At 35.9% G+C, this 14,495-nt stretch overlaps 2 protein-coding genes across 2 annotated transcripts in view; both read right to left on the bottom strand.

Annotated features, from left to right (window-relative positions):
- Positions 1 to 3,162: 3,162 nt before the first annotated feature.
- Positions 3,163 to 12,536, bottom strand: LOC127835195 (uncharacterized). The gene is made up of 3 exons (XM_052361515.1): positions 12,101 to 12,536; positions 11,608 to 11,670; positions 3,163 to 7,848 (listed from the first exon to the last, which is right to left on the bottom strand). Exons 1-3 carry the CDS (start codon positions 12,377 to 12,379, stop codon positions 7,801 to 7,803), a joined length of 390 nt encoding a protein of 129 aa, XP_052217475.1. The 5' UTR covers positions 12,380 to 12,536; the 3' UTR covers positions 3,163 to 7,800.
- Positions 3,163 to 14,495, bottom strand: part of LOC127835190 (G2/mitotic-specific cyclin-B3-like) — a 284,803-nt gene continuing 273,470 nt past the window's right edge. The window contains exon 12 of the transcript XR_008028409.1: positions 3,163 to 3,483. The gene's annotated coding sequence lies outside the window, so the exon portion shown is untranslated. The remainder of the gene's footprint in view (positions 3,484 to 14,495) is intronic.

Genomic DNA, 14,495 nt, shown 5'->3' with positions numbered 1-14,495 from the left:
GAATTGCCTTTACCTTGGCGGTTTTAGGGGGCGTACGCCGCGTTCGCCCCCCCTCCGGATCCGCCTATGAGTATTATTGTGTAATACCGGTCCATTCTCGCATGCCTGTAGTAAGTTTGTTTGTATTGTTGTTGTTTTTTAGATTTGAGCACAAACTGCAGATATATTCCAAATATGTGCATCGTTTGGCGCAAAGAACGCTTTACATGCTTCTCAATTTCTATATATATATATATATATATATGTCCACGTTTTTAAAGGGGCCTTTTCACAGATTTTGGCATGTTCTGAAGTTTGTCATTAAATGCTTTATATTGATAAATGTGCGATTAAATTTTAAAACCTCCAGTAAAAAATCAAAAATAAAATTTAAAAATGAAAAAAAGGTAGCCCGCAGCAGGGCTCGAACCAGTGACTCCCGGAATCCTGAAGTAAAAACGCATTAGCCAACTGAGCTATCCTGCCAAGTAAGCCATCTTCGTAGTTTAACAAATTTAAACGACAACAACAGAACTCTCCAAATTATTCAATCGTTTCGCGTTGCAACGCTTTATAATTTGTACGTTTTTAAATCGTCAAAAGATGCATATAATGGCTATATTAGACCATGGCAAATGTTCAGTAATACTGTTTCCTCACAAATATCATAACTAAACCGATACTTTGCGAATATGAAACAACTTTTTTCAATTTTGTCAATTTACCAAACCGTGAAAAGATCCCTTTAAGTCTCTCTGTTATATACACATGTACACTATTTTCGAATTGTAATTGTGTTATTATTATGTGACAAGAATTTGAAAATTTGAATATTCATAAATATGCTTACATGTCAGTTAAAATGATTTAAACACAGGGCCATGTTTCCAAATATGGGATTTGTCTACTAATTATTACTAATTGTTACACAACAGAGTCCATATACGGTATAAGAGCAACGATATGTTGATTCTGATTTGCATATACCGGTAAACGAATTTAAAACTATTCCATTTTTATAGTAAAAGTTACAGTTAACATTAAAGCGAGCCTTCTGGTGCGACGTATCTCGTTTGCCATAAACCGCCCGCCTAAAGCTTGGCAGCCTCCAGCCAGTTAGGTGCTCTTTCGCCATAGTCTGCATGCCTTACTGGGTGCGTTAAATCTCATGGTACTGCAATACCTGACAAGTGGATTGCGATTAGTTCACCAGACAATAAAACAAATAGGACATCGCCTGCCCAAACACGCGGATGACCTCCTGTTCACCCGAAATATCTCAGTTATCAACTATGAACAGCTATGTTTTGCCCTTCTTTGGTAGGGAGTTGGCCAAAAACTGTCCACTCCTTGAGCCCATTCTCCCCAGTTATCTTGTCAGTGCAGCAGTCGTTGCATCTCATACGTGCTTAATCGGCTCTGAAGGGACATTGGCCACTTCCGAAGATTGTCTTCACTTCAGACTGCCTCCCCCGCCAAAGTCTAATGTGTGGGCGTACTTTCGTCGTCCGCTTCTTGTATGGGATTGTTCTGGAAGAGACTGTGTCTTGTTGAAGCGGGTCGTTATAGTGGTACCTACAGTATATAGGTCGCCGTGGCGTAATGGATATGGTGTCTGCCTAGCGACCGGCAGGTAACGGGTCTGATCCCCACTGTGGGAGCGTTCTTTAGATATCCCCCATAAACACCAAGTACTTGTTCTAGGCCCAGGAAACCGACTCGAGAGCGTTTTAAATAAGCCCGAGGCTTTCGATGCAACCGAGCTAAAATAAATAGATTTAAACTTACTGCATTATACAGTCCACCTGTTCATAACTGTGGCAGTCTCGGTCAGGAGGTTCCAGTTAGCGTCTGCTGTAACACTTGCGTTGGGTTTACTGGTCTCCGTGATTTTCTTTAGCGTTATGTAAGCCTACTTACTGCTGCCTGTGGTCATCTCTTTGTCAATGTTGATAAATTACTTCTCAATCGATCCCCCAACCCCATTGGCCTCTTTCTTTTTCATCACCTCCATTTTCGCTTTCTGACATCCTGTCCTTAAGTCCAGGCTGGTGTACTTATCATGCCTCAGCTCCCCTCTTTTGTAACAAAGTTATCATTGCCGTTCCTTTACTTATAACTGTAACTAAATGTAAATAGTACTTTATTTATAGTACATGTATTGCTCCAACAGTTTTTAAAAGGTTATGATGCTAACACTAATCCCTAAGGGCTTAATGTTAAAGTGTACCGTTATTTAATCAAATACATTAATTGTGTCGGTTATTAATACTTCAAGACCGGTTCTCCCACTGACTTCGTACTATATTTTGTAGGTACTTTGTGGTCGACAGATAGGGATTTGTGCTACAAAAACTCCATCGAAAATGAAGTTATTGAGCAGAAACTGGTTCTACTACTTTTTATAACATTAATGCATGCTTAATTCAAACTTAAGTTATCGAACGGAAACCACCTGTTTAAGTGCGCTCGCCCTATCACAGTGTAATTACCTAAATGTTGAAAACTTGTTTAATAAGAAGAGCTAAGTTGATGATATGTTTTAAAGTATCCACATTTATGAAAAACAAATCTCCGATTTTTCACCTTTCCGATAACAGTTTTCTTAGTCAGTAAAACACAATTAAACAGAACCACAACAAGAAAGCGTCGGAGACGGGTGATGCTCCCAAAAGTTTTTTTGGTCACAATATTGCACTATATATTCAGAATAAAGGAAACGCCTTGAGGGCACAGTAGTTGGGGGGACAATAATTTTCTATAGAAAATGTCAAAGGGCCATAACTCTATGAAAAATCATCCGACCAGAACCCGCTGATAAAAAGCACATGTCCTCTTGGTAGTGAAGCTTCCCATAAAGTTTCATTGAATTCCGGTCATAAGTTGCTGAGAAATAGCCCGGACAAGAATTGCACTATTTGTACAGTTAATGGAAAATTTCAAAGGGTCATAACTCTGTGAAAAATTATCCGACCAGAACCCGCTGATAATATGCACATCTCCTCTTGGTAGTGACGCTTCCCATAAAGTTTCATTGAATTCCGGTCATTAGTTGCTGAGAAATAGCCCGGACAAAAATTGTGCACGGACGGACAGACAGACAGACGCACACACGGACTGACGAAGCGGCGACTATATGCTCCCCCAGAATAAATTTTGGAGGATCATAACAAGAAAACAAAATTAAGTTTGAGATACATTTATTATAATTATTAACAATAATTCCATGCACAATTTACCGTGCAATCCATATTGTTAAAAAACAACATTCAGCAAACAACACCATGTCAAATACTTTATACAAATATTCATCATTCAAAATTATCAGTGAGACTCGGTCCAACATTATTAACATGTAACAAGAGATGTGTTTGTCAGAAACACAATGCTCCCTATTGCGCCGCTTTGAAATAAAATTTCAATATATATAATTTGGCAGGTTTAAAAATTATCTCCCTTTTAAAGCTTATTACTTCCCTTGGATTGTATTTTTTTACTTTTGACCTTGAAGGATGACCTAGACCTTTCACCACTCAAAATGCGCAGCTTCAAGAGATACACATGCATGCAAAATATCAAGATGCTATCTTCAATATTGCAAATTATCGCAAAACTTTAACCAAGGTTAAAGTTTTGGGACAGAATGACAGACAGACAGGCCAAAAACAATATGCCCCCGATCATTCGATCTGGGGGCATAAAAAAGTAAAGCTCATGTCTTGTCTCCATTCAAAGCACACGGAAGAGAATAGCGTTTGTTACCACTATTTCTCAAAGTGAATGTACAACTTGACATTTTTAACTTTGTGCAAAGGGCGACAATCTTGGACAAACTAAACGGAGAATTCAAGAATTAATAGTCCACCCAGTATGAACGCAACTAATTCACATGCATTATATTAAAATATGAACCAATTTGAATATTAATCATCGTTTATGTTTCTGCAAGGGTAAGGAATAGAAATTCCTGTCTTGATAAACATTTACCATAATTGCATAAATAGTCACTTGACCTTATGTAGAATTGTGGTTGGTCATACAATAGCATTTAACAGAAGCTAACATGTTTAGTGAATCAATTAGTACTCTAATCTTGCACAAAGATGGCAGAGAACCAAATATATGTTAAAACAACTTAGTTCAAAACAAAATACAAAACACAAAACTCTCCTTGGTTTACAAACATTGTGATTAGCATCAAATTCACTTTACCAAGGGAACATTATGAATTGTTTAAAAATAATCTTAAACTGACATATAAGGTTTTCATACAATATTGTATGTTAAAGAACAAACTTCACAAATATATACAAAAAAGCATACACATTCTGAAAAACAAAAATTAATAAAACTGTATTTTGTGTTTATCTTCAGTTTACAGTATCTTGAACCAAAAACTTAAAGTACAAAAAAAATGCAGACACTTTTAAGGTCAACTTAAAAGCCTGTTTTTCTTAAAGGCAACAAATTAAAAATCTAAACAAAAACTTCAACAATGCTATTAACAAATGATGTCTTATTTTAGCCCCAAACATTCCTCCTCATTGCAATATCAGTTTTTAATAATAACTTTGAACTTAGATTTCACAGCTAAATGTTGTTTTTCTTTATGACCCTTTGATGTGCACACTGTACCTTAATGGCATTCCCATTCATTTAAATTGTAAGGCAATCTCAGGGAGAAAATATTCCTTGATGAATTTCAACAAAGATACAGGTTTTTAATGGGACAATTGTGAGGCAAAGTATAACATTTCTAAGAACATTTATTACTTTTGTTAGCAAAAGGCTATCATAGAGAAATTAAAAGAGAATGGCCATCAGGGATGGAAATTAGTGGCTTCCCATTAACTCTGAGCGAGAGGATTTGTGCAATGGGCAACTCAATAACACAAGTTGGTATTCTGATCATTCAACTAGCTTGAAACATTTCTTGCAATTAACCATTGAATAAAAAATGGACGTTGTGAATCAGTAATTAAATTCACTTATTTAGGCCTGTGAAATCCTTTAATTCAGGCTTATAGCCTTATACTGCTTCAAAAATGAATCTCTCAGCATTCTTGATTAATTATCTATTAAAGAAAGTATAACATACATGTTGCGTACTTGAATCTGGGAGCTTAACTCATTGGCTGTGCTAAAGAGGGCTGCCTGTGTAGGCATCCAATATTGCAAGAAAAGAAAAAAATTATGCCTGGCCATATCAACTATCAAATGGTCAACTGTTGGTACATTAACAGTTTTATCCAAACTGTCTACAGTCATATTCTTACAAATAAAACAATACAAAATGTATCAGTAAGCAATTATAAAATATGGTTAACAAATTCAAATATCTATTAAAATATGTACCTTAAAGGTTAATCTTCAAACATTTTAATTCACACTGAGGTGAGTCAAGTTCATATAAGATCCACTTGGGCTAAAACCTCTTAAAACTAAAAGGTAAAATAAGCCAAGTAACATGAAATAAAATAATGTACATAATTATCAAGTCCAACATACAAAACATTACAATAACTCAAAGTGGGTACAGAAGAAATCAAAACATTCAGTACAAAGTACTTAAATTAACAATTCATTTAAAATTTGCAAGGAAACAACAACTATTCCAAACAATCGTACCCTTAAAAAAACTCTTCCATACAATCGTACCCTAAAAAAAACTCTTCCATACAACCTTACTCATAAACAACAACTCTTCCGTACAATCCTAATCCTAAACAACAACTCTTCCATACAATCAGACTCCTAAACAACTCTTTTATACAATCATACTCCTTAACAACAACTCTTCCATACAATAGAACACCAACTCTTTTGTACAGTTGTAAAGGAAACTAAACAACTCTTCCATACAAACACACTTCTTAACAACAACTTTTTCATAAAATTGTTCTCCTAAACAACAACTCTTCTATACAATCATACGCCTAAACAACAACTCTTCCAAACAATTGTACTCCTAAACAACAACTCTTCCATACAATCGTAATTCTAAAAAACAACTCTTTTATACAGTTGTAAAGGAAACTTAAAAACCACGCTTCTATACATTCGTACTCCTAAACAACAACTCTTCCATACGTTAATCCCCACAAAAAGAACACTTAAATACCATACACAGAAATTGGTAAATAATACTAATGCCAAGCTGATACAGTATGTTTGAAGAGTTTGGTTTTCTGAAATGTTTTTTCTCACTTGGACATCAATGACAAAAACCATGATCACACTCATATCACTTTTTTTTCAAGCTGACTATTCATTTTCAACTCCTTAACAAATATGCTTAACAGTTGTTGAATTGCAAAATAACACGAAGCTTATATTCTTTACATTCAACCTACTGGCACAACCATACTTGTTATAATGGATGCTAATGAAAATTTCAACATTTGTTGAACTGAGAACAATTTAACATGCTGACAGTCAACAACAAAATATGGAACACGCTCTGAGAAAAAGGGGCTTAATGCATGTGCATTAAGTGTCGTCCGACATTAGCCTGTGCAGTCTGCACAGACTTATCAGTGACAACACTATCCATGTTTACGGTGTTTTTCATTTCAAGGTAGACTCCTCTTTCTAACAATCCAGTTAAAGTGGAAAGTGTGGTCCCTGATAAGCTTGCAGACTTCTTAGGCTTATTTGGTGAATTAGAATAAATTCCAGTTTTTCCAAAGCATGGTTCATATTCTTGACAAAAGCAATAGTCATCACAGTAGAACGAAAAAAGCAAAGGAATAAAACCAATACAATCATTTATATGAAAAAGGGGCTTTATTCCGGTGCAATTCCCAGAGCACATTATGATGATAATTAACACGATTTCGCAGGCCTGCATTTCAAGGGTTGGAAACTACATTACATGATTGAGCAGAGATCTTAAGTAGACCCACTTGGCCATCTTGATTTATGTTCTTCTTAAGAAATTATACACAATAAACATCCATACTTTTGTGAGGTGTAAACGTTTAAATCTGGTACTTAGGTGTTGTTATATTTAATTAAGTGTTAAAGACAAAGCTTGTTTGAATTTTTGAGCAAATACAATTTGTATACATAATTTTGTTTCACTACTTTAGTCTTTAACACCTTAAGGGTAGCAAACACAAATGTTACAGCTGACATACTAATTAGACAAACAATAAAATTACATTTGTTTGACAATTCATAACAGCTTAATGAAACTGTTCCTGTCCAAAAAGAATCATCTTAATTTGAGGAATGTTTAAAAGTTGTTCTTTCATTTCAGTATATGTTCTTTGCTGCTCATAAAGTTTCTATAAATGTGTCATAGACAACCCCTTAGAAAAAGGCAAACTTGAACAATTTTTTTAACCCCCCCCCCCCCCCAAAGTACCTTCTCTTGACGCATATAAACATGTTCATAGCACAAATTCCTTGGCAAAAACTGATAACATTGGACTCATTATGTTGCACAGAGTATTTTATAATGGGAAAGATATATTGATTAACAAATTATCTTATCTTGCTGTGTAACCTATTGATCTCCTTGTACCCAACAGAAATTGATATGCACTAGATAACTATACAGACTTAATCACGTCAATACATTTTAAAGCTTAAACATGTGCACAACCTTTGCTTTAAGGTCTTAAAAAGCATACCATCACTATATAAAATCTTAATGTCACATCTACGAAGTTCATTTCCGTAATAACAATATAACTCAAGTGATAATTACACTCTGCTTCAAAACGTTATTTTAACAAATTCATGTACATGAATCAAATGGCCTTACATTGTGTACAATTAAACAAACACTAATATCCAGGCTGTTGTGCTAACCCTCTACTCATTGCTGTCTTCCATTTCAGAATCTTCAAACTCGCTATCCTCCTGAAATAGTTACATTTATATTTGAGCTTTGCTCTGTGAAAAGGGGGTTTAAAGTGCGTAAAGTGTCGTCCCAGATTAGCCTGTCAGTGATTTTTTTGCTAAAAATTACCCCCCATTTTCGGCTGCTTCCCAATCGCAAAAATCAATGTTTTTTTTTCCAAAAAGCTGACCAAAATTTCCCCAAAAAGCCCAATTTCCTTTTTTAAGAAAGAAGTCTCTTATGTCTTATAATTTCTTAACTCTATATCTCAAATTTATTAAAACATCCTGCAAAATATATAACTTAAATTTAGTCTTTTTTGTTGATAAATAATTCCCAAATTTGCCACTTTTATCAATTAAAACAATCCCCATTTGAACAGACTCCTTTTCCCAAAATGGCTAGAAAAGCCCCTGAACATGCACTTAAGAACAATTTTAATTCTGTTACTTATAATCAAATTTATAATGCTTAATTTTTCCCAATTTCATGGTTTATCGTGCTATTTTCCCAATTTCATGGTTTATCGCACTAATTTTCCCAATTCAAATGGCACAGGCTGTAACAAATAAAAGCAAAACAAATCACTGCCTGTGCAGTCCACACAGGCTAATCAGGGACAACACTGTCCGGCAGTGTCCGCTTCAACTGGAATTTTTGCTAAGAAGATACTTTCTTTAAACAGAAAATACCATAAAAGCAGAAAAAGTCGACCCTGATAAGCCTGTGTGGACTGCATAGGCTTATCTGGGACGACACTTTACGCACATGCATTAAACCCTTTTTTCATAGAGCACGGCTCATTTGAAATACATAGTACATACATGCGGAGTAACAAAAAACAGCTGGCATGTTGTTTCATTGAAATATAAGACAAGCTTCTTAATGCCAAATGAAACATTAACAAAAATGAAAGTCAGCATATTTTTTTCAATTTAAAATAAATATTTAAATTTTGCTCGCGAAAAAAATGCAAGAAGGTACTATATTTAAAGCGCATCATATGATGTTTTTGTCATCTTTCAGATTGAACTTTGGCCACATTCCTAATCATAAAATGTTGACATTATCCACAAAAGGCAGCCTAAATTCCAACCAGAAACTTCCAAAGTATATTATTTTGCAAAATACCAAATATTCCGTTTAACTCCCAATCAAACTCCAATTGGGTGAACCTCACCAAATATTAAGTTCATGTCACTTTTACTATCAATATGATAAGTGTTTGTTAGCAAACAAACAACCAATGAATATCCCGATTTTAAGTTGTAACACGCAAATTCGTTAAATTGACATCCCCGCCAATATGCTTCTGGACACTCATACCAAGTTTCAATGAAATCCGCCAAAGCATTTCCAAGATATGGCTCTGGACACAGAACAAGAGCGCCGCATGACGGAGCAATATACGCCCGATTCGTGTGCCATTGGAGATGATACACTGATGATTGATGTATTTGTTTTGGAAATAAGCAAAAAAAAATTTCAAAAATCGCGAAAAAAATAAACCCGATGAAAATATCGCAAAATAAAACTGGATAAAAATATTGCATAAAAATATTGCATGTGTTAATCGGTTGCATGTCTCCAATCAGACCTGACTGATATATAATCTATATACTACCTCTGACCAAGTTTGGTGAATTCAACTTGAACTAGAGCTTTGTCACTGAATGTGACTTATACCCCCATACCACTTTGACGCAGGATAAAAAGTTGTTTAAAAGTTTCGGATGAATACAATTTGAATTAGAGTCCGGACAAAGTGGCGCCGTTGAAAATGCACTAATTGACCCTATGACCTAGTTCTTGACCCGACATGACCCATATTCGAACTTGACCTAGATATCAACTAGATGCAACTACTGACCAAGTTTGGTAAAGATCGGATGAATACAATTTGAATAAGAGTCCGGACAAAGTGGCGCTGTTGAAAATGGACTAATTGACCATATGACCTAGTTTTTTACCTGGCATGACCCATATTCGAACTTGGCCTAGATATCAACTAGATGCAACTACTGACCAAGTTTGGTGAAGATAAGATTTATACAATTTGAATTAGAGTCCGGACAAAGTAAAATGCACTAATTGACCCTTTGACCTAGTTTTTGACCCAGCATGACCCATATTCGGACTTGACCTAGATATCAACTAGATGCAACTACTGACCAAGTTTGGTGAAGATCGGATGAATACAATTTGAATTAGAGTCCGGACAAAGTGGCGCCGTTGAAAATGCACTAATTGACCCTATGACCTAGTTTTTGACCCGGCATGACCCATATTCGAACTTGGCCTATATATCAACTAGATGCAACTGCTGACCAAGTTTGGTGAAGATCGGATGAATACAATTTGAAATAGAGTCCGGACAAAGTGGCCCCTTTGAAAATGCACTTATTGACCCTATGACCTAGTTTTTGACCCGGCATGACCCATATTCGAACTTGGCCTAGATATCAACTAGATGCAACTGCTGACCAAGTTTGGTGAAGATCGGATGAATACAATTTGAATTAGAGTCCGGACAAAGTGATGCCTTCCGCCCGCCCGCCCGCCCGGGGGTTTCACATAATACGTCCCGTATTTTATACGGGCGTATAAAAAGCATTTCTTCAAGATACAAAGGGCCATATCTCTGTTATTATCAGATGGTGTACAATGCCATTTGGCGTGCATCATCCTATTATCCATATATATACTCATACCAAGTTTCAATGAAATCCGCCAAAGCACTTCCAAAATATTGCTCCGGACGGACGGAAAAACGGACGGACGGACAACGCCAAAACAATATCCCTCCGCCTATGGCAGGGGATAACTACCTGATTTTCCCAATCCAAATGGCCCAAACACATTCTAAAAATTGTGAAAGAACCCTACCTGAACATTTGTTGAAAAAAGGCCAGTTAACGCGTTTTTAGCGACAGTTTTAGTTTCAGTATACTTCGAGGCATTTTTGTAAAAAACAACAACAAAATCTGAAATTTGTTTCAAATGCCTTTATGGATCATGTCAGATGTAAACACCAGGATGTCTTTCTTGAAAACTCGACCAAAAAAATAATTTAATCAAGACCTCAACAAAAAGTGGGGTAAGGACAATTCGGTTGGGTGGGTAAAGATTAACCAAATAAATAATTATATAAGTATCATGCATGGTCCAGTCCTGTTCAAGGGATCTGTAGTTTCATCACTATTTAAATATTCTGTAAATACACTGGGTTTCTCACCAAAAGAAATAAACCCCTAGGAGTGTTGTTTCCTTCTTGGTTGAATAACATGAAAAAATTCCCATAATTGCTTACTAGGGACCCTTCCCCCTCAACCGTACAAAAACCTGTATTTTATTATGTACACAAACACATTGAGCTATGTTGGCATACTTTCACATCGGTAAAGACCAATTGCCCAGTTAGAAACAGTGGTCGAGTACTGAACTTGTTTATTTGAAGTTTCTGGTTGGAAACACTCAGTATGGGCTTGCTTTCTCTCCTGACTAAAATATGAAGTCTTGATCTAAGTCAATAACCTTATCCAATAGTTGCCGAGGGGTAGTGGATAAGGTTCCTGCCTAGCCATGGGGGTCATGGATTCGATCTCTACCGTGTGGGTGTGTTCTTTAGATCTCCTCTATAGACACCAAGTACTGGTTCTACACACGAAACTGACTCAAGAGCGTTTCAATAAGCCATAGGCTTTCTATGCAATTGAGCTAAAAAAAAATGGTTTAAACTAATATCTGCGAACATTTGCTGTCTATTACTCTATACCAACCTGCTGCACAATCTCCACATTCTCATTAAACAACTCGCTGCGAAGCTCCACAACACGAGATGCCTGAAACATGAGACATAGCATACAAAAATCTACATTTATGTTTACACTCGATGCAACTTGTACCGTGCAGTGTCTTAATTTTGTTTTAATTTATTAATTTTTTCATACCAAAACAAACTTGTCAGCAATTAATCCCTTCTTGAATGCTTTGAGTTTTTTACAAGTACAGATGTTAAGCTCCTATCAACTCTGAGGGTCATTAGCAGAAAACAGAATAATTGCAACTTACCGAACCCCTTCCCAAGGTAAAAACAACAAGAGTGGGATTCCTAACAAAATCCAAAATAATTTTATCTTGTTAAACACACCAGACTTTGGATACTATTCGAATGTTAAAACTGGCCAACTGTTGTTTATTATAGTGGAGAGATCAATACTTTGAACAAACAAAACAAAACAGAGAATGCACAGAAATGAGAACTTGACCCACCTTTTTGTTTGCATATTCATAATACATGTTCCTAAGCCCCTCCACGACGGCGAGTCTGAGCCGCAACTTGTATCTGAACACACGGTGATTCTTCTTTTTAGCACAGTTATAACGTTTGTGAATGCTTTCCATCTTTTTGTTCAGTAAATTGATCTGGTTGCATGCTTTACGGAAGCGAATTTCGGATTGTTTGAGTTCTGTTTTCAATTCGATTTCAGTTTTCACATTCGAAGAACGTGTTTCTCGCTTTAATTGCAAACCGCTTCGTCTAGTCATCATTTTTGTGATTTAAAACAATTGATGTATGCCTTAAATGTTCAGTTTTACCTTTATCTGTTAAGATGTGCACACTTGTAATTGACTTTTTCCAATATTTTGCCGTAGGACAAAGCCAATCGACATGTTTTCAATTTTCTTCTGTGTCGTAATTGAATTGCTCCGCTTTCTCTGCATATTTTCGATACGACGCACATAAAGCCGGGAAACCAGTCTGGGTTCGTGTCTTTCCGGTGAAACCCGATTAAATACGTACAATAACGAACGATCGCCGACTGCAGAACCGTAGATCTGCGTCTCTCTGCTGACTGTAAATACCGCTCTAGGGCATGTCGGTCTATGGCATGTGTGAAAATAAAACAAAAAGCGCGAACTTAAAGAATGCAACGTACCGACTCGTTTAATCCAGGGATCTATACGTAAAGGTCCTTGTTTAATCCGACGCATGTTTTTGTCGATATTGATACTTATATTATAATACATTTAATAGTTATATGTCTTTGTAGAACACAAAAGCTAGTAAGCAGGGACTAGACCGCAGGTGCGAAGGGCAGCAAACTAGGTGTTCCCAGAAGATTAATATAATAATTGAGCCGCGTTCTGAGAAGCTGGACTTAATGCATGTGCGTAAAGTGTCATCCCATATTAGCATGTGCAGTCTGCACAGGCTAATCAGGGACGACATTTTCCAATTTTATGGTTTTTTTAGTTTCAAGGAAGTCCCTCCTTACCGAAAATCAAGTTTAGGCGGAAAGTGTCGTCCCTGATTAGCCTGTGCAGACTGCACAGGCTATCTGGGATGACACTATACGCACATGCATAATGCCCAGTTTTCTCAAAACGCGTCTAAATAAATCCACATGCTTTTTCCAAACAAAAGCATTTGTACATGTATGAGGACAATACAAGTATCAATTACAGGTTATATTTAATTAATGGAATTGTATTATAGAGAGCAAGAGAAATGCAGTGTCAAAACAGACGTTCAGATATTGTTTGCAATATTAAGAACTTAATTAAAAGTTGCCCTTTCTTTACTTTTCCCGTAAGTTGCCCTTTGTTTATTTTTCCCGTGTGAATCATAGCGCTGTAATTAATGTAATTTATACATTTAGTTTATTAAATACAATTGATTTAAACAAAATTCATGGAAGAGTTAAATATTGTTTCTATTTCTCAAAACTCAAATTCATAACTGGAATTGAAAAGTGAGAGCCTAAACACTAACTATCTACTTTTGCAGACAGGCACAAAAACAATATATGGCAGGCACATATTTTGATCAAATGTGTGAAATGATAATAATTTCCTTTTAAGTTTGCTACAGAACGAAATCCGTGATTTTAAATAAATGTACAGAGGTATTTCATGTGTAATACAGTATAACCATATTTAATGCTAGTGTTCAGTTGGAAATACCACATGTGTGAAGACATTTGCAAACCATATCATACTATCCATCAGTACAGATAATTTATCAGCCACATATGGTACCTCTATAAAGTCTCCAATAGCAAACTTGAACCAATAACGGTACCACATAATGGTTAATTATTGCTATTTTGCTTACCGCTTTCTTATTTTTTTAAATATGATGACGTCATTGTGCCAGCCTGTTATCCAAACTTTAAAAAGAATCACGGACCATAAAATAATGTGAACCAATGCTCAGTATCCCGTAATGCTTTAAAGACAACATAAAGTAATAAATCGGAAGCCATTATTTGCACATGTCGCACCAGTGTTCAAGGCGACCGTTTGATAGTTGTACGAAAACATAGATGTTATATGAAAGCCCTACAACTCAAATTGTTGATCAGCTTTTTTATTGCAAGAACTCCATTTGAAATCAAGTAAAGGGTAGGTATCCAATAGCGGTGCAACTATGTGTGAATTTTCAGAAAATGTCTCAACATGGCTTTGACCAGTCAAACAAGGCATCGCATTTGTTTTGCTGATCCGTATATGATCACAACTTGCAGTTGAAAAAACAACAACGAAGAAACATTTATACGCACCATATGATAGTTTATTTGAAACATCTCAACTATTAATAATAATCGGTCATTGCTTTTTCATTCAATTATATTTAGATTTCAACTTCTAACATATTTAAGGC

Source organism: Dreissena polymorpha, chromosome 6 (genome assembly GCF_020536995.1).
Source record: "Dreissena polymorpha isolate Duluth1 chromosome 6, UMN_Dpol_1.0, whole genome shotgun sequence".
NCBI lineage: Eukaryota > Metazoa > Mollusca > Bivalvia > Myida > Dreissenidae > Dreissena > Dreissena polymorpha.
Note: the sequence above shows the minus strand (reverse complement) of the source record. Positions and strands in the feature narration are given on the sequence as shown.

Bases quoted from the DNA above. Each gene is read 5' to 3' on its own strand.
- LOC127835195 (XM_052361515.1), bottom strand. From the start codon at position 12,379: ATGATGACTAGACGAAGCGGTTTGCAATTAAAGCGAGAAACACGTTCT. The intron at 11,671-12,100 runs GTGGGTCAAGTT...CTCATGTTTCAG, and splicing joins ATGAATATGCAAACAAAAAG to GCATCTCGTGTTGTGGAGCT. The intron at 7,849-11,607 runs GTTGGTATAGAG...TAACTATTTCAG, and splicing joins ATGTGGAGATTGTGCAGCAG to GAGGATAGCGAGTTTGAAGA.